The 24,371-nt window shown below is 34.4% G+C and overlaps 2 protein-coding genes across 7 annotated transcripts in view; one reads left to right on the top strand and one right to left on the bottom strand.

Moving 5' to 3' along the window:
- The window catches only part of LOC121374983 (glyoxylate/succinic semialdehyde reductase 1-like), a 94,835-nt gene that overhangs the window by 25,362 nt on the left and 45,102 nt on the right, over positions 1-24,371 (bottom strand). The window lies entirely within an intron of this gene.
- On the top strand, positions 268-22,868 carry LOC121374982 (leucine-rich repeat neuronal protein 3-like). Its single transcript, XM_041502157.1, has 2 exons — positions 268-398; positions 13,811-22,868. Exon 2 carries the CDS (start codon positions 13,881-13,883, stop codon positions 16,428-16,430), a length of 2,550 nt encoding a protein of 849 aa, XP_041358091.1. The 5' UTR covers positions 268-398; positions 13,811-13,880; the 3' UTR covers positions 16,431-22,868.

Below are 24,371 nucleotides of genomic sequence, written 5' to 3'. Positions count from 1 at the left end.
TACTCAGCAGTTTCTAATTTACAGACTTCTTTAACTGAGAATTGCTGTTTGTGTTCGGTTTCCTGTAGCAATTAGATCAGCTTACCCAAACTGGTGCAGGTCAAAATACAAACTGCCATCCCTCGTCTTAGAAACAACTCTTCCACCAGCAAAGCCAACTACCAATGGGCTGTTCAGGTTTGCTGACACAGAGGTCAATCAACTGAAGAACAAGCTGCTCACCCCGTAAACAAGTGGACTCTCCCAGTCAGTACAATGGAGGATCAATGCAAGATGCTGGCAGGGAAAGGTGGCTTATGATCCAGCAGTAATTTGCTCAGTTTGTTCCATATACACTAATGTGATTTTTACCTCCTCAGGATCGGGCAGATTTCACTAGGTCTTGAGGACACAAATTGGTGAGTAAATTGAGAGCACCAACTCGGTTTGTGACTGGTTTTGTCGTGGTTTAACGATGCTGCCGCTAATATCACATCTTTGTCTATATTTAGTTACACCTTTCCTATCTCAGCTGTGCTAGCAATTTTTTGATTACAGCTGACATTTTGGGTTCAGTTCAGGTTTCACTCCGTGTACACCAGCTTGGCCAGTTGGGTAACATGTTGCCACTCAGTCTTTTCCGAATAAACCAGTGTTCAGTAGCATATGTCAAATAAGTGAAGTTCCATTAACAACATACCTTTAATTTTAGTTATGTAATATGCAACATGACTATTGCCGACTAGTTTCATTTCCAATATGGAATATGAAATGACTGTTGAATAATACATATGTACAGACTGTATTATGTATACGGTAATCGTTTTTGATACAACTTGCATAAACATAAATTGTAACAAATCAAATATTCATTTTGGTTAAGCACCAGTTGGTTACGATGATAAAAGTACCAAGAACATATTTAAATTTACATATAAAACTTAAAACCTATGTTTCAAACAAATTTGTTCATAATATCAAAAAGGTCCTGGTAGTGTAAGGTGGTTGGAGTAGCCTTTTTAGCAGCAGATTTTCTTCCATTACTGACACAGTCTAGACTAATTTTCAAAATAACCATGTTAGACACAGGCAGGATTTAGCTCAGTGGGTGAAATGCTCCCCTCAGTAAACCCATTCTCTGATTGGGATGTTTCATTTCATTCAACTTATTTTTGTGCTTATATCCAATTATCAAGCATGATGTCATGGGCACACAGTGTGTTAGTTGTTAGTGACAGAGAAGAGGGTGTAGTGGTCTTACACCTACCCATTGAGTCATTAAAACTCGCTCTGGGTGGGACCCAGTACTGGGCTGTGAACCCTGTACCTACCAGCCTTATGTCCGATGGTTAAACCACGACACCACCGAGGTCGTTTCAACCAGAGCCTAACAACTGGCACATCAAAGGCTGTGGGAATGTGCATATGATAGATCCCTTGCTGCAAATGGGAAAATATAATGGGTTTCCTTTAAGACTGTGTCAAAATTACTAAAATGTTTGACATCCAATAGTCAATTAATAAATCAATATACTCAATGGTGTCATTAAACAAAACAAAAAAACTAACTAGTTTTAACATTTACTATACATGTGCTGATGTCTTATTTAACTTTCCTTCCCTTTTTCTAATCATAGGCATGTTGCTGAAATATTTTTGTAGGAACACATTACAAAATTTATCAAAATCATCTTTAAAGTCATATATAACATATAATTGACCTTTCATCTGCTTTGTTCATTCATTCTAGAAAAGGCTCATCAAGTAAAATAATACAAACAGGAAACCACTGCAAGCAGTCTACTGCCTGGTTCATTTGTGCGTTAAGAATTGTTATCTCAGTGTGGCTAATAAGTTATTCTTAAACACATATCATTTTGGCTAATGCTATTATACTTGTATTGATTTGGAGTACCTTATTGACGTAACAGCTATTTTTGGAGCACCTTATTGACGTAACAGCTATTTTTGGAGCACCTTATTGACGTAACAGCTATTTTATTAAGTAAAATTGTTAATTGGCAAATTTTATGTTAAAAATCTCATCTTTTGAATCTGAAAGAAAGTTTGTTTTGTTTAACAACATCACTTGAGTACACTATTTATTAATCATCGGTTATTGTAATTTTGACATTGTCTTTAAATAGAGAAAACCCACAAATAGTACCATACATACCAGTTCCTTTGATATACCAAACGTGGGGCATTAGTTGAGATGGGGGGGGGGGGGAACCCATACAGAGAATGGCTCCACTGAGTTGGTTCGATCCTGCATCAAAGCACTTCAAGCAGGAACTCTACCGACTGAACTTGATCCCACCACCAATTGAATTTGATACAATGCACTAATCAATGTACATCTAACATTATTAAGTCAACAAGCTTTCTGAGAGTACTGCTATAGCAATACATGTTCCCCACCAGGCTCAACTTATTTTCTCTTTCATTTCATTTCAACTTATTTTCATGCTTATAGCCAATGAAGGTTCAAGCAAGCTGTCCTGAATTTTCTATACATTTTCTAATTAACTTCAAGAGCCATAACTGTCAAAAATGGAACAATGCCCATGTAAGTCAAATTTTATTTGTAAGTCAAAATCAAATGAATCAATGAATGTTAATGTAAAGATAAAACAATTCAAATTCATTCTGAAACTATACATGTACAATAACCGTGCATGCATAATGTATACAATGTACTGTACCCAGTGACTAATACTACAGGTTTATAGTTGGCCTCTTCGAACTCATCTCAGTATTGTGAATAATTTAAGTCAGGTTGATTATGCGGACAAGAAATATGTGTCCATAGCAACCCGTATTGGAAGTGGCTTCCCACAACATGGCATAGCTAACAGCTAACCTCCACTGGGAAACGAGTAACTTGTTGCAAACCACATGTCATAATTAATGCATTTCATCAAAGCTACAATAAGATGATCGTACAAAATAAGGACATAAGTGTTGTAGAGAATTAAGATTCTCATTATACGCATGTATTTAGTAAACACGGTTAAGCACATAATCATGATTGAGATGTCTGCGATCTTGGTAATTAATACATGAAGTGGGATATATGTATTGGTCGTGATTGCCATTCGGTCCTTATCTTAATATGAGATGATTTACAAACTCTTAAATGGTGGCTTTAAAAGATTTTGTTTATTTGCTGTGCAAAACATGTTATACGCATGTGTTTAGTAAACACGGTTAAGCACATAATCATGACTGAGATGTCTGCGATCTTGGTAATTAATACATGAAGTGGGATATATGCATTTGTTATGATAGAATCAATCACCCTCAGTGCAATGTCCTCACTGGCCCATTTTACAGAGTGCAGCCTGGTGTTACATACATTAGGCGTAACAATACAAGTGTTTCACCGTAACTTTGTTACTGTTAGTGTATTGAACAACTTAACTGCTCAACATTTTTAGTGAACATACCACTGGTTGCATATTGTCAACACTAAAAACCAACTGAAATAAAATAAATGGAATTTTACCAATCACTTGTATAGTCATTTTTAAGAATAATGACAATCAGAAGCCTTATTTCCAATATATTAAAATCTAGAAGTATTCCTCTCATTCTGTGTTTGTGTGCATGCACACGGGTGTCTAAACTTTGTTCTTTAAACTAAAAATTATAGAAGAGACTTGTTTTAATCAAGTTACCATCTGTGAATAAAGTATTATTATCAGTGTGACATGTTTCATCATTATCATCATTATTATTATGTTTTGTATGTCATAGCAAAACAGACATTTTTTGTGTTAGGTATTCAAGAAAGAAAAAAGATCAGCAAATTTTGATATTTAGGATGTCCATGACAAAGACAAAAATTGTTCAAACATTTAAAAAAAATATACTTTTTATCATGGATGGTCGAAACTGAAAAAATATACGACAACCATATAACTTTCAATCCAACCCACCCTAAAACCCCAAATAACAAACAAAAAATCAACATGATGTAGAAATAAAATATTTTTAGTTGTTGTTTAGCTAATTACTTTTTCACCAGGTAGAATGTAGTTAATCTGAGTATTAAGGAACAGTTTGCTTCTGGTCTTACTCCCTTGGGACCTGCACTTCACTGTGGACTAACTGAAATGGAGGTTATTGATGGCAGTTTACTTGCTAGTCATTAGTGCAATTTCCTGAACTTTTGACATTACCGACTACATGGCCAGTAAGATGTCTCCTTTAGCAGTTGTTAGGATTCATATAATGCAACTCAAAAGAATCATCTTATGTTGTCAATTCAAGTATGTACATTAATGAACAAGAGAACATAAGAATGCAACATGGAAATGATGTGTAGTTAAAAAAACATAGCATCCTGTTAAGGGATGAATAAGTCAATGTGCTCTTTAATATAAGCTTCAAGAAAAGGTACTTAGTATCAATTGAGTGTACTTACACGCATGTAAAAATTGGTCTGAAAGGAAGGCATTTAAATTCACTAATCACTGTTCCTGAGGTATGTGCTTTTTCCATTTTGCATTTTAACACAACCACCAGGATAACCAAAAACACAACTGATAAATTAACCAAGTCATAATTTAATATACACATACAATTTTAATAGCTGAAAATATTTTACACTGCCTAAAACATGTGGTAATATTTAGGGTCGGTGCCTTTAAAACTTCCACTAGAGAAATAGGTTAATTTAAAAAATGCATCAGCAATGAATACTAAAGCCCTGCATGGGTGTATATATGCATAGTTCATGGTAATAGTTGTGTAAGCTAACAAGATTTGCTTTCTGTAGTCCTGGAAAAAAAAATCCAAGCCTTTTTTTTTCCTGTTCGTGCAGATGTTTAAAGCACTAACACAGCTACTCCAGGTGAATACCCAGACTGTGTGTTTTGACTTTTGGTATATGTTAAGCCGTAACGCAGGAGCCATAAATGAATGAGCAGTGAATAAAACAAAGGAAGGTGCCAACAATACATTTCATTTCCGTCACATTCCTAATCCCAGTATTCGGGCAAAGGTCAAAGTACAAACACTTGTCTGTAGGTCAGAAGAGAATGATTCAAGCATGAGATTCAAATAGAGAGACCCATGTACACAAAACAGTCTAGGTGGTTTTTTGGGGTGGTTTTTTCTCTCATCCCACCACCAACCTCACATACATGCAATTACAATTTACTGATACGTTTTATTGATGTTTTGTTTTTATAGTTATGAGCTTAACAAAAATACTTTCACCATCTCTCCAAGTAATAATTTACTGTCTGGTAATGATTTATGACTGACTGGCATTTCACCGAAACCTCTTTCTGTGAGTAAAAATAGAAGAGTCAACAACTTTATAATGCTACTAGCATCGACCACAAATGTGGCGAGGCAAACAGCTTCAAGTTCAAAGGGATAACTACATGAACATCACATGTAAGTCTGTTAGGGTCACAGACATTATTATTATTTTACTTTCTGTGCTTATATAAAAAGGTATTATTTATTTTTAATGGAAACTGGAAACTAGGAAAAAAAGATTTTGGTGTTAATTTTCATTTCATTTCAACTTATTTTCATGCTTATATCCAATTGAGGTTCAAGCATGCTGTCCTGAACACACACCTCAGCTATCTGGGCTGCCTGTCCAGGACAGTTGTTAGTGGTTAGTAGTTAGTGTTTTTAATTAATTTGTTTCCCTTTATAAAGTACCATCCAAGGGGAACTGTTGATAAAAAAAAAATTATGAAGAAGAAAAAAAAAAGGCGGCATTAAATTGGATATGCATCTGTTTAATATTATAGGGTGGGACGTAAGCCCAGTGGTAAAGTGCTTGCTTGATGTGTGGTTAGTTTGGGATAAATCTCCATCGGTGGGCCCACGATTGGTATATTAAAGGCTGTGGTATGTGCTATCCTGTCTGTGGGATGGTGCATATAAAACATCCCTTGCTACTAATGGAAAAATATAGCGGATTTCCTCTCTATGACTATGTCAAACTTACCAAATGTTAGACATCCAATAGCCGATGATTAATACATTAATGTGCTTTAGTGGGGTCGTTAAACAAAACAAACAAACTTTAAACTGATTAATATTTCTGACATTACTTCCTTTCAGTGAATGTTTACTGTTTATCTGCTAAACTGTAAATAAAATACCTTTTTGAAGATCTCCACATGTTTTGGCTCACTCCACACATAGTAACATATTGTTAGCAGACACCTTATCAAAATGGAAATTATAAAACTTGAACATGTATATCATTATTAAAAATAGCAAAGACAGAGATCTAGATACCTTTTCTGATATGTTTTCTGAACACTAACAGATTTGTGTATCATAAGTATGTTGCATATATTTGATGGGAAGCACAGTGCAAAGGTTAATTCTGTGTACAACAGTTGAATAAAGCAACAAGACCAGTGGAACACAGTACACCGCACTACCAGACATGCAGGTCAATATTGACTTTGTGGCACAAGCATCCATTACTCTTTCTCATAACATTTGACAACATACAAGGACATGCAACCTGGTCAGGTTTCCACCATTCAGACATTGATAACATGTTAATATTTGTAGTTGCTGTTACAGCTATATAGAGGATTCGTCACAAGTGTTGTTTAATATGGTTAATATCAACCAAGTCATATGTTATGGTATCCGCCGAGATTAACTAGACGAGGTTGATATTTTACATATTAAAAACATGAATAACGAATTCTATTTATCGTATTTAACATTTCTAAAATAACATTTTAAATCAAAGTTCTGAAGTCGTCATCGTGATTAGCACAGATGTAGTTTGACGTCACACACCTCAACTAAATCTTATCAAAATTTTACACTCTGGTGTACAAGTCTTGTTGGCTGTAAACGAATGACCCATTGACAGCAAAACAGTATTTACCGAGTTAATAATGGTAAATATCATTATCAAATGGGTTTATGACACGGCAATTATGGGTAAGTTATAGGATAAAACTTAGTATAAGTCAGTCACATGCAAGTTATATTCACTCACTGACAATCTCTCACACACATCTGTTTTTGTGAATACACACTCTGCCGAATCTTGTTATATCAACAATTAATATTCTCCTGTAACTGCTGCCAGTATATTTGTATATTACTTTATTGGATGAGTCAAGAAATGTGTATATTACATGTAAGTGTGAAAAAACAGTCTAATGGATTGTCATTCACAACTTTCATCACTTTTGTTTGGCATTTTAAAGAGAAAGAATGAAATATTAATACTGTCCAAATAATGCCTCAAGTGTTTGAGGTGGGCTATTGTGGAGTCTGGATCGGCCCCACATTGGGTATCGTTAATCAATACCTGATAGCAAATATGTGTTTCCACTACAGCTGAGTACTGATCGATACCCAACAGGCATATGGTTCTTCACACTTAAATGGTTTTTATTGCTATGGATATGACAATTTTATTTCAACTCCGCCTTATGGTTGTAGTCATTAAGTTTAATTTATTATAGTTACGCTTATTAACCACAACTATAAATGCAGATTAAGTACAATGAACTATTTTTAATCAATTTGTGTACTTGGTAAAACGAGCAACTATCAAATTCACCGATATCCTATAATTATTAGCTGAACAAAAGAATGTTGAACAGGGCATTTCCAATTTCTTTAAGCACATTACAAAGTGATAAATACTGTTAGGTCACTGTGAAATTTCTCAAATCAAATATCTTGCTACAAGGAAATTCAATGTCAATCCACTCATGGACTTCATCAGGTAGAAACATGATTATCAGTTTGTCGGGTTTCCTCTCAGCTGTGATTTGTTTACAGACATCAAACAGTCATTCACATTGTGTAAGCTATTGTGATAATAAAAAGCATTTTTCAGCAATAAAGATTTCTTTTAAGTACATCTAGTGCGTAACTAAAGGCTGCAGTTGGAAGTTGATACCACAAGTAATAACTATTTGCTAATCAATAACTAATTAAGACCTACAGAAATAAACCAAATGTCAAGCTCAAAACAGAAGGAAATTACCAATGTCACATAAAAACAAGTAAATGTCAGATATAAAAAAAACGTGACTGTTTATAATTAATGGAGTTTGTATTGTTGGGTTTTTCTTTAGTGTTTAAATGAAACAGAGTAGGCCCAGTACTAATGTCTGTGGTCAATTGAACATGTTTGTGAAATTTGGTATTCTTCTATTACTGCCTCACTAGTTATAACGAAATCATTGCAATATTAAGTTACATATAGAAGCATGTACTGAATCGTATAGTACACACTGGTTGTAAATAAGTAAAACCATACAGATCCATGTCAAATATGACTTATATATGTACATTAAGTTGAATTTTACATGAAATGTTAAATGAATTTGAAAATTAATTTAAAATAAACATTTAAATTCAAATAAATAATGTATACATGTATAGTGGTTTTTAACATTTCATAAAGGGTTAGCACTGGCATCATTTGTAATTAACTATATGTAATGCTTTCAAACTAGAAGTAATAATGCATTGGGGACACAAATAAATTATATACGTCTGCATTGATTAATGTGGCCAAGTTCATGAGTTCAGTCTTTTGAACAAGAATTAAAATGCATTGTCTTTGCATTGTGTAGCATTGCAAAAGTTTAATGAATCAAGTCCCAGAAATGAATATGTCCAAATGCATGCTTTTTAAAAGAGTCAGGAAGATAGCAAATTATAAACCATTTCATCACTTGTACCATTTTATGTCTCTACTCCCAAACCATCCAAAAACATTAAGAAAAAGTAAAAAGTGAAAAAACCCAAAACTAGTTCATTGTAATTATATTTTCATACAGCTGCTGTGTACTAAATAACTGCACTCCTCTTTTTGGCAAAATATGGACAGAACCAGTACTGTCATCAATATGTACATATGTAACAGTGCCTAAACCTCACATTAACCCAACTGAAATGTCAACTGGCTTGGTTAATGAAATATCTGACACCATCTTCCTGAAAGTTCTAACTACAAGTCGAAGATTTGAGATATTCCAGCACATCAAAATGCTATCAATGAATGACCTTATCACAACACTTTTGTTTGGCATTAACGATCTTACAAGCCAGACATTTTATCTCATTTAATCTACAGTTATTTCAGATGTAGATCCTGCCAGAGACATCGGTTGATCTACTGGCTATACAAAAAGATCTGGAGTCTTAAAAGAAGCCACATGCTTCGAGAAATACAGACAATTAAAAATCATCAAAGAGAAAATGAAAAGCAAAATCTATTAAACTTCAAGGTGTTGTCATTTTCAGAATATATGTTTGAGGATTACTTGGTTGTTTTTTTGTTGTTGTTTTTTTGTTGTTTTTAAACTTTTACTTTCCTTTCCTTTTTAAAAATATCAATGTGCTTCTCAAATTAGATTTTAAAGTTCAGAATAAGTATGAACGTTAGTCTTCCTAATGAGTGGAATGTAGCACGGTGGTACAGCTTCTGCATGAGTTGCAATGGGTTCAGTTGAATGACAATGAGGTGGACCTATTAGGCTATGATAAGATCTATGATAAGATCTGCGTCATATTTTGTTCTATCTGTGATAAAATACACAGGAGACCCATACAGCTCATCTGTACAAGTAGTTGTAAGGTGAGAGCAGACAGGGTTTCTGTCAGAGGGTACAGAGGGTAACATTGTGTACCCTAAAATCTTGGAAATTAATGAATATAGTTTTTATGATTTTTAGATAGATAACAGTAAGAGAAGGCAAATTAGGAGAGTGACAAATTGATCACCTTGCAATAAAAAATGTTTAATACATATTTATTTCAAACTTCATGGGACTGCTTGCCTTGCACCATTTCAGCCCGCCTTGATTTTACTGATGGCAAACACTGCAAGCTGTCTCACAGTGGGATGTTAGCTCATATTAAAGTGCTCTCAAGTCAGTGACTTACCACAACAAGCAAACATCAACTGTGAGGTCATCCTTACTGCATTAAGCACATGGGACACAAATTATTGCAACAATAAAAATACAAATACGAAAATGTTTTAAATATATTCAGTTTTAGTGATGTTCATAGTACAATATTTTATGAAATCTCTTTTTATCTATTATGCAACATCAAGACACCCTCACTAGCCACTAAGCTGATCATTTGTGTAGATATTAAATTAGTTGTTGATATATGTAGCTCTAACTTGCTGAAGTAGGTCAAGTAGTTACTGTAAATAGGTAAACAGATAATGAGACACCATTTATACAGTAAACGTGACTAGTCAGCATCTTGTACATAATAAGATACTCTGAAACGAGCAGATCATATGTTTAAAAAGGTAATTAACTGGACTAAAAACAAGGATAGATATTTTTCCCCCTTTCTTGTAAACTATAATTTGTGTAAGGTAGGTTCTGTTAAATCTGATTTGGATGTCCTTTGTTCATAACACCAGAACAAATCTTTATTGTCTAATTTGAGCTTAAATTCACTTCAGTATTGACAAAAAATCTTTCATGTGTCAATTGTGTTTTTAATGTTTGTTGGTTTAAGAAATGGCAATAATGAAGGTTAACACAATTACTAGTATATACTGAACAATAAAAGAAACTTGAGCTAATTCAAATACCCTGTACCTAATGTTCCTAATGTAAATTATCATATAATTAAAGAGTGTTTTGTTTAACGACATGCACAATGATTTACATTTATTGTGTCAAACATTTGGTAATTCTGAGTCTTAGAGAGGAAACTTTTCGTATATGCACTTTCCCATAGATAGGACAGTACATCCCACAACCTTTGATATACCAGTCGTGGTGTACTGGTTGGAACAATTTTTTTTTTATATATCATATATGATAGTGTAAATTATCATATATGATATACAGTCGAACTTCGTTAACTCGAAGTTGAAGGGGATGACGAAATAGTTAGAGTTTCAGGGAGTTCGAGTTTTTGAAATTCGTACAGCAGACCCCAAAGTGAAACTGCATTGTAGTATTATCATTTCGTTGATATCGGAAGACACGTTGCTGCTCCATCCCTGTCCCCAACACACAGATGTTAGCACATTCCTTCTGTGTATATGATAAAACTTAAGTAAATATTAACAGAAACGAGATAAATCTGATCAATTTGGCGTACATCTCTATGTACTTTTATTGTATTTATTAATAAATTAAAATACTGGATGTCGATTAGCACTAAGTACGTTTGTTAATCTGTTAACCAAATAAAAAATACGCAATATAAATAGCAAAATTATTGTAAATCACAAAAATCATTTTAAAAAACCCTCACTAACATAGCGGGACATAACATAACAAATCAAAACACTGTATGCCAAATAGCACTAGGTTATGTACTTTTTTCACATATAAAACATTCACAACAGTACAAAATAATTTATAGCTCTCAAATCACAAAGTACAAAGAGCAGAACTATCAGAACATTTTTGTAATTAAAGATTGTTTGGCACACTTGCTTAAAAAATCGTCTTTCATTACTGTGTCTGTAATCTTGCACAGATTGAGCGCATTTCTTCCGAATGTTCACGGTTCTGCAGGTAGCACCTAAGGTTAATTTTCTCTTCACACCCTTTCTGTCTGTCTCCAATCTGGCTATCCCCCCATTTCTGGGCCCTTCGCCAGATTGCTTGGATGACAAGAAAGCGTGACTATTAACCGATCTGGCTATCCCCCCATTGCCGGGTCCTTCCCCAAATTGCTCGATCTCTGATGTATCAGTTTCTAACATAACTAAATGACTAGTAATGAATCATTTTGAATTCACACTTAAATAGCAAATAACAAATTTGACATAATTCACTCGTTTAAGAGAAAAAACAAACAGCGTTAATTGTTATTACAACAGTTCTTTGAAGATTACAAGACTATCCATACTTTGTGTAATAAGGCCCGCTGCCGTGTACAAACACGACAAACAAATGCAGGCATGTCGGCGATCTATTATTCTGTAATTACCGCGTGTATCATCGATAGCCGAGACCAGTCGGGGCACTCACGCTTGGCTTGGGTGACAATTCATTTTTCTTTAAAGTATTACCGGTACAGTTAAAAGGCTCAGTCACTCCACAAACTTCGAGTTTTGGAAGTGCAATATCCCTTAATTTTTTATGGTGGGACCAAAAAATTACTTTGAGAGATAGAGTTTTTCGAATATTCGAAGTTTGAGTGTTCGAAGTCTGTTATTACTAGTTTGTATAGCAGTTCGGCTGGGACCGCCGTTTTACTTTGAGAGATCGACGTTTTTGAAAGATCGAAGTTTGAGTTATCGAAGGTCGACTGTATAACATAAAACTGATTTTTTTTCTTCTAAATCATAAATGTCTGTTAGCTTGAAATCAAAATTGCTGTGTTCTTCTATTTCACATCACTGCCTAAAACTGCACGTGTATCTTAATATTTTCTGCACCTTACAATTCCTTTTTTACTTGGTAGATGTATATTACAACTAGCCAATAAACTGAACTGAGCGTAATGCCAGTCGCTTGTCTGAGCTCGTCTCATGAGAGGGCAGTTGTTAGAGCATTTTAGCCTTTAGTAGTGTTATCAGACAAGCTATTTCATTGATTTTGGCCCACATTTTAGCATCAACAGTTCATGAAGATCTTCAATAAAAAAAAAAGAGAGGACCAATCTTAGTACTTTTTAAGCCTTCCAAGCTTGGATTGAAGCATATATAATATCACCAGTTGGTTTGGTGTTTAATATAATAAATAAATAAATATACCAATACCATATCTCTACTGTGTATCAGAGTAGTCAGTGTAAGTGCTTGATAATAACAACAAAACGACCAAGCAGCTGTAACTTTCAGGGAGATAATAACATCTATCTGATAATTGTCGTTGTTATCAGGTTAGCAACAATAAAAGGTGCAATGACTATATAGTGAAACCCAGCTAAACCGGACACCCTTGTGACCATATAAAATGTCCGGTTTTAAGAGGTATCCAGTTTAGAGAGGTTATGTTCTTTACTGATGTTTATAAAAAGGACCGTGAAAAATGTCCGGTTTTGTGGGAATTCCGTTTTACAGAGAGTCCGGTTTTGAGAGGTATCACTGTATAATGGACTCAATGAAGTTCTTAAGTTACAACGTACTCTTGTTATCTACAACTACAAGAAAACGGTGACCATTTACCACAAATCAAATACAGTATTCCGTAATAATAATTCGGGTTTTCTACCAGAGGGTAAAACGGGTATGGCGCCATACCAAAATTGTTTTGCAGATTTTTTTTTTTAAGTTAACCTTTTGACAAAATTAATTATTCTTATCATTACTGTATGATTTTTTTTAACTTAACCCATTTTCTTTCTGAGGGAGGCTCCCCATAACCCCTATTGACTGTGGTTGCATTCAATTCCATAGCACCATACCCAAAAATTTCTTTCTGGCAGAAACACTGCTTTGGTAAATACAGAAACATGCATAATCTTAACTATATTTATGTATGACTCTCTATTAAAAGCAGTTTTTACCAAAGTAATGTATTACCGGTAGTTTATTTTTGCATTATTTTCTCATTTAAACAGATTAGTGGACTGGACAACTCTAAGTACCCTGAAAATCCAGTACTTTCATACACAATGTGTGAATGTACACAATGTGTGAATGTAGTGACTTTATTTCTTTTTAGTGGACAAGTATCTTTGTTGGCTGAGCACTCTGTTGTAAGATTATCTTTAGATAAATATAAATAATGCATGTTGGTGTGCTTTGTAATGCTGTAGATTAATATTGTAGGTGTCCTTTTTTGACATTGCACTTCCTGCCTAGAAAACCCCTGCAGCTGCCCATGTTTTCACTTGTTAACCAATACGTTTTTATTGTCTTTGACAGGTGAGCTGCACCAGCCATTTGATGAGGATCGTCTGAAGTGTCCTGATACTGGAGCTGAAGTGGTAGAGGAATGGGTAATGCCACATCATGGCCATCATCAGGATTGATCTTTCTCGCCCTCTGGTCCCTGTTCAGTTTTGTCAGCACTTGTCCCAGCAATTGCACCTGCTCCAACACAACATGGAAAGCCAATCCCGAATTTGGGGTTTACTGTGTTCACACCGATCTAGACAGTGTACCATTTCATATACCACAGCAGGTCAACATCCTGGATCTACATGGCAATGGGATTCAATCACTTAACGAATGCCTTAATAACTTAACAGATCTAAAATTCCTCAATTTAAGCTTTAATCACCTTGCCTCTTTGAATGCCAGTGTCTTTGATAACTTACAAAAATTAAAAACACTTGATATAAGCTACAATGTGATCTCTGCAATCCAGTCTAAAGCCTTCAGTGATATGATCAATATTGATGATGTTAATCTGTCTGGAAACAGAATTCGAAGCATCGAAAGTGATATTCTTTTTGGATTACACATGGCCAGAATGCTGAACTTCAGCATGAATGAGATAAACAACATTTCAAATGGAGCTTTTCAATTTATGAAAAATCTCAAGATTCTTGACTTCAGCAACAACAAGATAAATGTGATTTCAATAAAAATGCTACAAGGTCTCAAATCTCTGACGTCTCTTCATCTTGAAAACAACAAGATCCACACAATTGAACCAGGGTCATTCACCCACTTGGGTAGTCTGCAAGAACTTGACATGTCGAGTAATAAGCTAACCACCCTGGATAAAGATGTTTTATCTGGACTGTCTAATCTCACTACTCTTTCATTGCAGGACAATTGCATTAAAGATATTGACCTTCAGTTCATGGACAATGCTGAAAACGTTATTGTTCTAAGACTGAGTGGCAACTCCTTCCACAATATCAGCATTCCAGTGTTTACGATGCTTAGGAACCTGCAGGAACTCTATCTGAGCAATATGCCTTGTCTTATCACAGTCGCCTTCAACGCGTTCCATGGATTATCCACCCTGTTGACCCTCGACCTCAGCCACAATACGAACTTGTCTTTTATCCACCCAGATCTGTTTGACGACCTGCAGCAGCTGCTAGTACTTGATCTCAGTCACAACAATATCTCTATGCTGTCTGAACTCACATTCCTCCACAACAAACATCTTCAGCAGGTCTTCCTGGAAGCAAATGTGTTCCAGTGTACCTGTGGCATTGCGTGGCTTGCCGGATCTTTACTTGTAAATATTTCAGTTTTCAAAAGTGAGAACCTAGAGTGTGCCGTTAATGATACATACTCCATTCCACTCAGTATGTTGTCAGGCTTTGAACTGTGTCCTGCACTGAAAGAGAGCAATGTAACAGAAACAGAGGTGGTCATGAAGCTTGCCCATCCTTGTAGACTAATCTGCGAGTTTGTTCCTGATCCAATGACCATGGTTGTATGGAAAACTCCCCGCCAAGAAATCTTTACCTACCACCCCTTTCACCCACAAGCAGCATCACACTTGCTGAGCACTAACATAACTGACCTACACAGCAGTTTTCATAGAAACCATCCATGGCATAACGACTCTGGATACTATTCTGATCTTGAAGGATCTTCCGATCACATTGTTCTGTTGTCAGATGGATCTCTTTATATCGATTACATTTTACGCAAGGATGCTGGTCCATATGAATGCTTAGTCCAAAACAGTCACTACAACTCATCTCAGACCGTGACCATCAGACTTGTATGTGCAATATTCCAGACTAAAATAACCAGTTTAATTGTAGGTGCTTCAACTGCATTGGTTTTCCTAGTCCTAACTATCCTGTACAGTATTATTATGATTGGGGCACAGCGCTTGATTAACAAACGCCGCAGAGATGCAATCCGGAAGCTGCTGGAGAACTTGGATACGTACAAGAACATGCAGTTCTCCAGACTGCGTGACAACTACAGCAATCAGCTTGGTCGAATCAGGGACCAGTATCACTTGCAGTTTGGAAGGTTGAGAGAGAACTATGCTCTTCAAATGAAGCGGGTTCGTAAGGGATATTCTGACAAGGTGGACAGGATTCGAGACAACTATACGTTACAAGTTATAAGACTTAGACAGTACAGTGCTCATCAAATAGAGCAAATACGGGAACTGTACAACAATCAGCTCCTCAGGATTCGCGATTACAGTTCTTTGCAAATGGGACGAATGCATGAGAAGTACAAACTTCAACAGCAACATGTTATAAAGTTGTTAGAAACTATGAACTTGGATAACTGCAAGAATTTGATAGACACCGAGTGCATGAGAGCTGAATCAAAGATATATGAATTAAATATTAATGTTGATGATGATGAACAACCCCTGTCTCCTTTAGAAAGTGATTCTGAATATCATACAGCAACAAGCTCTGAAAATTCAAGTCACGAGAATTTATGCATCCCGGTAGCTATCTGTATAAATGAGAACATCGGTGGAACTGAAGATGATTTTTTTTCACAAATCGTTCAAGTGGAACCTAAAGCAGGACCAGACAGCCCAGTGTTATTCATGAATAATGGTATAAATTGTATGGATGATATAACTGAAACAATTGTCTGACAAGTATGAACGTTTTAAACAGGTGTATGAGTATAATGGAAGCTCCTATCGTGGTTTCTAGTGCTGTTAATTGTAGCAATGCATACATTTTACATATTTAACTGTCGCAGCACATGCATGGTTCACATTTGTTTTTAATTAAAATGCTTTGCTGCAGGAAACTGTTTGGCAAACTATAAACTTTGTTGTCATTGTCTGATTAAAAGTATTTACCCAGTCCTTTCCATTAATTGTCTATTACCATGATACGCCAACTTTTTAACTTTTTTAAAGCACAATTAATTTCCAAACTTTCTAATCCTAGCTTTTATTTTACCATTTCAATGAATTATGGGGTGGGTTTTTTCCCCTTTTTTGGGGGTTATTTTCTTGATCTTGAAAATGGTTTGTTAGTCGATTTAGTAGTCACACCATAAAAAGTTTATTTATTTTAAAATTTTGTCCACATGATCAAATGATTATATATGTTAAATACATGTAAAATCTGAACTAGAAAAATTACTTCTTTATTTACAAGGTCACCCTGTTAAATTTAGTGTTTTCACAATTTGTGCACAATAGTTTGTTTCTAAACAATAAAGAGAAAAACAATGCAAAATTACAGACTAGTTGCCATGGTCACAAATCAGTTTTTTTCCCACTAACGCAGAAACAGTGATTATACATCTTTGGAAAAAGCCATTCTGCAGACATTAGTATGTTAATCAAACAAAAAAGTCAATAGTGATCTGATTAGCCCACAGATTTGCATACACTGCTTCGGGCAATCTGAAGCAAATTGTTATGTACTGTGAATCACAATGGATTTAGTTAGGAAACAAGAAAACTGAACTTGCCCAGTGATTTAAAGGCATTAATATACATGTAGTTGTTTTTTAAATTTAAGTAATAACAATTCATTTGGCTTCTGGTTAAGTCATCATGCCATTTTACTATTTAAAGTTGTCACAGAATGCAATGTTGTTGATGCCCTTGGTTGTTTGTCAAGTTATCCCATACAAGTAAATCGCTCTGGTTTTCATGGAATGGCTCCAAAGCAAACACGCATGTTACAGTGGAGTGGATGTTCCTTGGTGGGCCAATGCCAATTTGGAATCAATAACGTTCCTGCTCCACATAACAGCCTGTACACACTGTCATGCTGTAAAACGGGTATTGTTCTCAGATGTACATTTTCCCCGATTTGGTAATTACAGCCAATTCGTGGTGTGTAATTTCATCGGTCGCCAAAATATTAAAACTATTTTTTATTATGGTTATTAATCCATATTCTGATAAATAGTTAAATGCAAAAACACACGTCGACTCGACCAATAACTTGTCAGTGGTGTTTTGTCTGTGGGTGACTGCATGGCGCATGTGCAGTGAATGAATATAATCCTGGACGTAGATCAATCTATTCTTCCATAAGTATTAAATACAGACTAACACTTGTACTAGTAATCATGTTTTAATGGATAATTTGTTGGTATTGAATTATACCATACTGGTAAATATATAGCTTCCAATAAAGAATACTGGTACATGGTTTTTTTTGTGCTGGTGTATTTTAAATAATATGAAAAAAGTATGCATTTTTACTCTGATATATTTTTTAACCACCAACGCATATGCAATGTTTTGTAAATGATTACCAAAATATCCTGGACTCGAGAACACCCGATACGTTTTGCAATTTCAGAACGTAATTTCATAATATTGTTTTGCTACTGTCATGTTGATTTATTATTTATTAATGAACGCTGGGCCACTAGTTGCAAAGTGAACTCATCAAAATCACAATGATTGAGTATAACTGTTGTGATAGTTGTCATGTGGTCAGTAGCTTATAATGTGTACAAACAATAATAGTGACCTATATAATACATCAATTGAATATGTCGGTGACATTGTTGTACTTCCAATGTCATGTACACGTTGATTAAAATATTTCTTACTCAGCACAGTGTATATGTGTTTAATATAACAAAATTCTTACTCAGCACAAGTGTAATGTATTTAATACAACATAAGTGTATACTAACATAAATGTATTAAACATGTGAAACTAAAAGCCAAAGTCACATATATATTATATAAATTGCTCCTTTTGATTTGGTGGGAAAAAAACCCACCGGGTTATATTCCACAAAATATGGTAAAGGTACATGTTCTGCGAATAAATTAGATCTTATAAACACTTTGCTTTAAGGTATCTATCAGTAAATCGAAACTTATCCTGCATTTAGTTTTTGAAAGCAAATGAGGTGTTATGTGGCTTTATTTAAATAAAACATTACTGATATTAAAAAATCATCCCCAAGTATTTTCCCTGAGAACTCGCTATCAACCTAAATGACTGGCTGAAATATGATTTGGGCCATTTTAGTAATTAAAAAACACCTGAGACCAATATAAGGAAAAAAGGTCATCCACTGATGCATTAAATGGCATGACCACAAGTTTCTGTGACATACTGCTAGGATGGTCAAAAGACGAAACAAAAAGGTTCAATATCTTGAGGAACTAGGGAAAAAACTATATGTGGGACAGAGATTGAGACCGACAGACAGGACAGAGACAAAATCTATAATCCCCTCTGGTTGGACCAATAAGGAATTAATAATACCCCTTTACAGTAGTTATTGCATTGCTGTTAACAAACGGAGTGATATCACAGTGCGATTAGGTTGTCGATCATTAGTGCACATTAGTTAAACACATAAAATTACTTCAATTTGTTTATGTGGTCAGTATATAATATAAAGGAAAGCACGTTGCAGTAAAATTGATCCTAACTGCCATATTAACTGTTATTGCTTAGATCAGGGTAAAGGAATAATGGGGTAATGACAAATCAATGATATTGTGAGCATACTGTTGACTTTGATGACCAAGAATCCGTCACACTATGAAGGACATAAATTAAGTGGTCTTTGGCTATGAAAGCCATTAAATTGGAATTTTAAATTCATCAGCATATATTGGTCCATAATATCTGAGGTGTGAGATCAAACTTGTGTGCCCAAGTGCAACTTAATTTCATATCAGGAGTGCTTTTCATTGTCCATTTAAAATATGTTAGTACTGTTCAAAACATCTTTTTGTCAGTGTGTATTTTATAATCAACATGTTTTCTGTAGAACACTAATCACTTGTTTGGAGTTTATGAGGCGAGTGAAAAATCATTTGCCTAATATTTTCAAACGTGACGGACTGATATGTATATATGTTTACACAAAAAGGTTCCTCAATATCTGGTATATGATAAACTGATCTATGAGATTATGAATAGTCAAGCTGATATCCAGTATGATAAAACTGATCCATATGATTACAAATAGTGAAACTGATATTTGGTATAATAAAACTGGTATCCGATATAATAAACTAATCCATGTGCTTATAACTAGTCAAGTTGTTATCCGGTATGATACAACTGATCCAGTGATTATAAATAGTCAAGTTGATATCCAGTACATGATAAAGTTATCCATGTGATTATTAATAGTCATATGATATCTGGTATGATAAACCAATTTATGTGATTAAAAATAGTCAAGATGATATCCGGTACATAAAGAGATCCATGTGATTAAGAATAGTCAAGTCATTAGTTGGTAAGATAAACTGATCCGGATGCGATTATAAATAGTCAATATTCATTATACTAAACTAATCATGAATAGTAAAGTTGACAGCTGGTACACTAAATTGACCAGTTTCATTATGTGTAGTCAAGGATATCTAGTATGATAAACTGATCCATGTCATTACAAATATACGTCCAGTATTAATGTCGATATACACTAATCCATGTTAAATCTGCCAAATAAAAAATGAATGGTATGTTCACTACTTCTATCATCTTCCAAACACTCCCCAAAACCAAAATAATTTCTTTGACCATTTTTTTTTCTCCAATTTACATTCATTTTAAATGTCAGTACATGTTCCCACTTTGTAATGGTACTGAAGTAGTTTCCAATGTTTATCACTGCACGAGTTCAATTCCAAACAAGTTTGAAAAGTGTTTTATATAGTATTTTAGCAAACTTGTTTGATTCATTGAGTTAAGTTTTCAAACATGTTGATATTTACTGTTAACATGGTGAATCATTATGCTTGTGGTGTTATTATATTGTTATTACACTCTCACTGTACATAAGTGATGTTACTATCTTTGGATATTAAGCCTATTCTGGGTTAGCTCTGGCACTCGCCAAATTCGCGAAATCCAAATTTCAAAAAGAATTGGCGAATTGTTTTGTTTTTTCATTTGGCGAAATAATTTTATGTAATAATTGATATTTGTTACAAAATAACTGGGTTTCTGCAATTTTTGAAGTTTAATAGATAATTTGGCGAAATGTTCAGCTCACCCAGAGCTAGCCATGCTTATTTAAGATGTAAATGCCAACAATTAACATGTCTATGGCATCATTATTACTCATTGTCTGTTTTTGCCACATGTAATCTTGTTCAGCTTATTAATGTTCTTCCTTTTTTAAAATTTAATGCTATTTTATTACATGTAGCTACTGACTTTTATTACTAGATTCATCAAGTTATTGTGAAATAATTTTTTTTTTTTTTTTTTTTTTTAATAAAACACTTATCCAAATATAACATGTTTTTTGGTCATAACCCCACAATCTTACTCTTAATCAATTATTTTAGCTACAAATATGTTGATTTATATGAAGATAAATTTAGAAAAACATACATGTACATGTTTACTAGTTACTTGGTGTGTGTAGTAAATGAAGGCATGTTGCAACAGCCAATAATAATCATCCCATAGCTTAAGCTGGACAAAACGTGTTGTGTTAACAGTTTGGTGAATTTTGTTTGAACATTCAATTTGTCTTTCAATATGAAACAAAATAGAGACTCATTAAACATGGATATTGTCGAATAAAAAGTGTTACTGTTAACCGCTTGGTGAATTTTGTTCGAACATTCAATTTGTCTTTCAATATGTATTTTAATTGTGTTCGAACATTCAACTTGTCTTTCAATATGAAATAAAACACTCATTAAAAATGGATATTGTTGAATGAGGTTTTAAGACATTTATTACATTAGATTCAACTTCAAACAATTTTTATTTGCCCTTCTATTGATTAAAACATGCATTATATTTTTTTTTCTAATGTGTTAAGTGTTCATTGCCCTATTTTTGTTATTACAAGCAAATCCCCAAACCCCCATTCAGTTCTTGTTAAATGGTTTGCATTGAATGAACAAATACCCCAGACAAAAAAATATCTTCAACCCAGTTAGACAGAGTTTCTTTAAAATGGCATATTTAACTTTTTAAGATGAACATCTTAAGAATATAGATGTCTGTCATATTTTACTTTGTAATAAGATGAACACCCTAAGAATATACATGTAAATATGACATATTTTATCTTCAAATTTCATAAATTATTTCCAGTTCATAAAGGCCCTGAAGCACATGATGAACCTCAACTTCACTTGGCACTCGGGGCTTTAGATAAAAGTCACATTGTATCACTGTTCTAGGCTCCACAAAATTCCAACACTTAACAAGGCTTATTCAGCTATTTCTATGCCTGGGGTTTTATTGTTTTTGACTCTACTACCTGTTTATATTAGTGTCTGCCTGTTTGATAATTTATTCTGTTTTCATATTAATACCTTGCTTCGCTGTCTCAAGTAAATTTACGGAACTGGCCACATATTTTCGAAGCAATCTTGGTGCTACGATATTGTAAAACTGTCGTAAGCTATTACGTCACAACAACGCATGCCATACCCTACAACAGATTTACAATGTCATAGTGCTAAGATAGCTTTGAAAATCTGGTCCCAGATTGTGATTCCAAGTTGTATTGATCTGTCAATTTCAAGACGAAATCTAAATTTAAATATGTAATCTAAATTGTAATGAGACTGTCACCTCAACGGTACTCGCAGCCCTGGATTCAGACAAAGCCAGATCCATATGCAATTGAAAAGTGTGTTCATTTTCACTTTTCATGTATATTTTTATTCTACTAATTTTGGATTATAAAATTAATCAATATCTGCTTTTCTTTGATGACATTTTTGGATGACCAGTGCACTGTAATATATTAGCAACTATATTTGTCTTCAAATACATTTTGTTGTTGTTGCAATACTCAGGAACTCAAATAGACTATAGTACTCCACTGTTTTCATTGTTAACTTAGATATTTTCTCTAATTAGGTCTAATTTGGTAACACAAGGTGTTCTGAAATACAAATGTGGAAATCAATGTTACATGTATATACACCATATTGAATGTTATACACAGATACTTACAATTCATGAGCAGATAAACTATTTAAATCTGTCATTATATTGTCTAGTCTTATTATATTTTCTTGTTAATGATAATTACACAGGTAAGTGATTGTTAGCATACTGTAAGATTGTGTGAAGAATAAATAAATTGAAAAAACTTTGGTATTTTGTTTGTTATTCTTTAGCTATATTAACATTAGTAACCATACTTATAGAACCAATTCAACTGCCTCACATCTTCTAAATGCTTATAATAAAATAAACACAAAATTTTATCGTCTAATCAAATGTATTTGTGATATAAATAGAATGTTAGCTAAAACTGTTTGATTCCATGCAGGATTTCTGCCAGAGGGTAAAACAGGTATGGTGACATACCCACTTTTTGGGCAGTTTTTTTTTAAAGTTAACCTTTTGACAAAATTAATTATTCTTATCATTACTGTATGCTTTTTTTAACCCTAAATCTAAACTTAACGTATTTTCTTTCTGGGGGAGGCCCCCCCCCCCCCCCCCCCCCCCCAATACCCCTGTTGACTGTGGTTGCATTAAAGTCCACAGCACCATACCCAAAACATTCTTTCTGGCAGAAACACTGCCATGGTTCTTCCTATTATTTTATATCATTTGACATTCACGTGTATGAAAAAAGGAGATATTTAAAGTTCACACACATTTCATGAAACACATCTTGCCTGTGAGAAGGTAATTGGGAAGAATGTCACTTTAATTATTAACCAATGAATTACATGTATACGATTTTATGTCAGATTTTTATTTTTTCTGAAAAAAAAAAAAGGAAATGTAAACAACGCACTCAACATATTATATTTACGGTTATATGGCGTCAGACATATATTTAAGGACCACACAGATATGAGAGAGGAAACCCGCTGTCGCCATTTCATGGGCTACTCTTTTCGATTAGCAGCAAGGGATCTTTTATATGCACCATCCCACAGACAGGATAGTATATACCACAGCCTTTGTTACACAAACCGGCCTCGGTGGCGTCGTGGCAGACCATCGGTCTACAGGCTGGTAGGTACTGAATTACTGAGTGAGTGCTCTGCAAGGCTCAATGGGTAGGTGTAAACCACTTGCACCGACCAGTGATCCATAACTGGTTCAACAAAGGCCATGGTTTGTGCTATCCTGCCTGTGGGAAGCGCAAATAAAAGATCCCTTGCTGCCTGTCGTAAAAAAGAGTAGCCTATGTGGCGACAGCGGGTTTCCTCTAAAAACAGTGTCAGAATGACCATATGTTTGACGTCCAATAGCCGATGATAAGATAAAAAAAATCAATGTGCTCTAGTGGCGTCGTTAAATAAAAACAAACTTTACTTTGTTACACAATTATTATTCACAAATTCACATTCTCTATTACATGTCGAAATTGATCCCAATACAAATGTCACTTACCTAGACATATATTTATGGTACTGTCCAAAACAAATAAAAAGAGTCCATTGGATCAGGTGATACCAATAAAACATTCAAACATAGTGTGAATAAAAAAAACACGGTGCCCAAACTGTATTGTAAAGTCAAGAGTAAACAGTGTATTATGTCTAATTGCATCATATAATAGATGCAACCAAAAACTAAATGGTTTGTTTGGTGCATTTTAATTATAATTTCCTTGCAAACAAAGCTGAATTTTG

The sequence above is a fragment of the Gigantopelta aegis genome, chromosome 6, assembly GCF_016097555.1.
Source record: "Gigantopelta aegis isolate Gae_Host chromosome 6, Gae_host_genome, whole genome shotgun sequence".
Taxonomy (NCBI): Eukaryota; Metazoa; Mollusca; class Gastropoda; order Neomphalida; family Peltospiridae; genus Gigantopelta; species Gigantopelta aegis.
The sequence above is the reverse complement of the archived record's forward strand: the minus strand, read 5'-3'. Positions and strand labels throughout refer to the sequence as shown.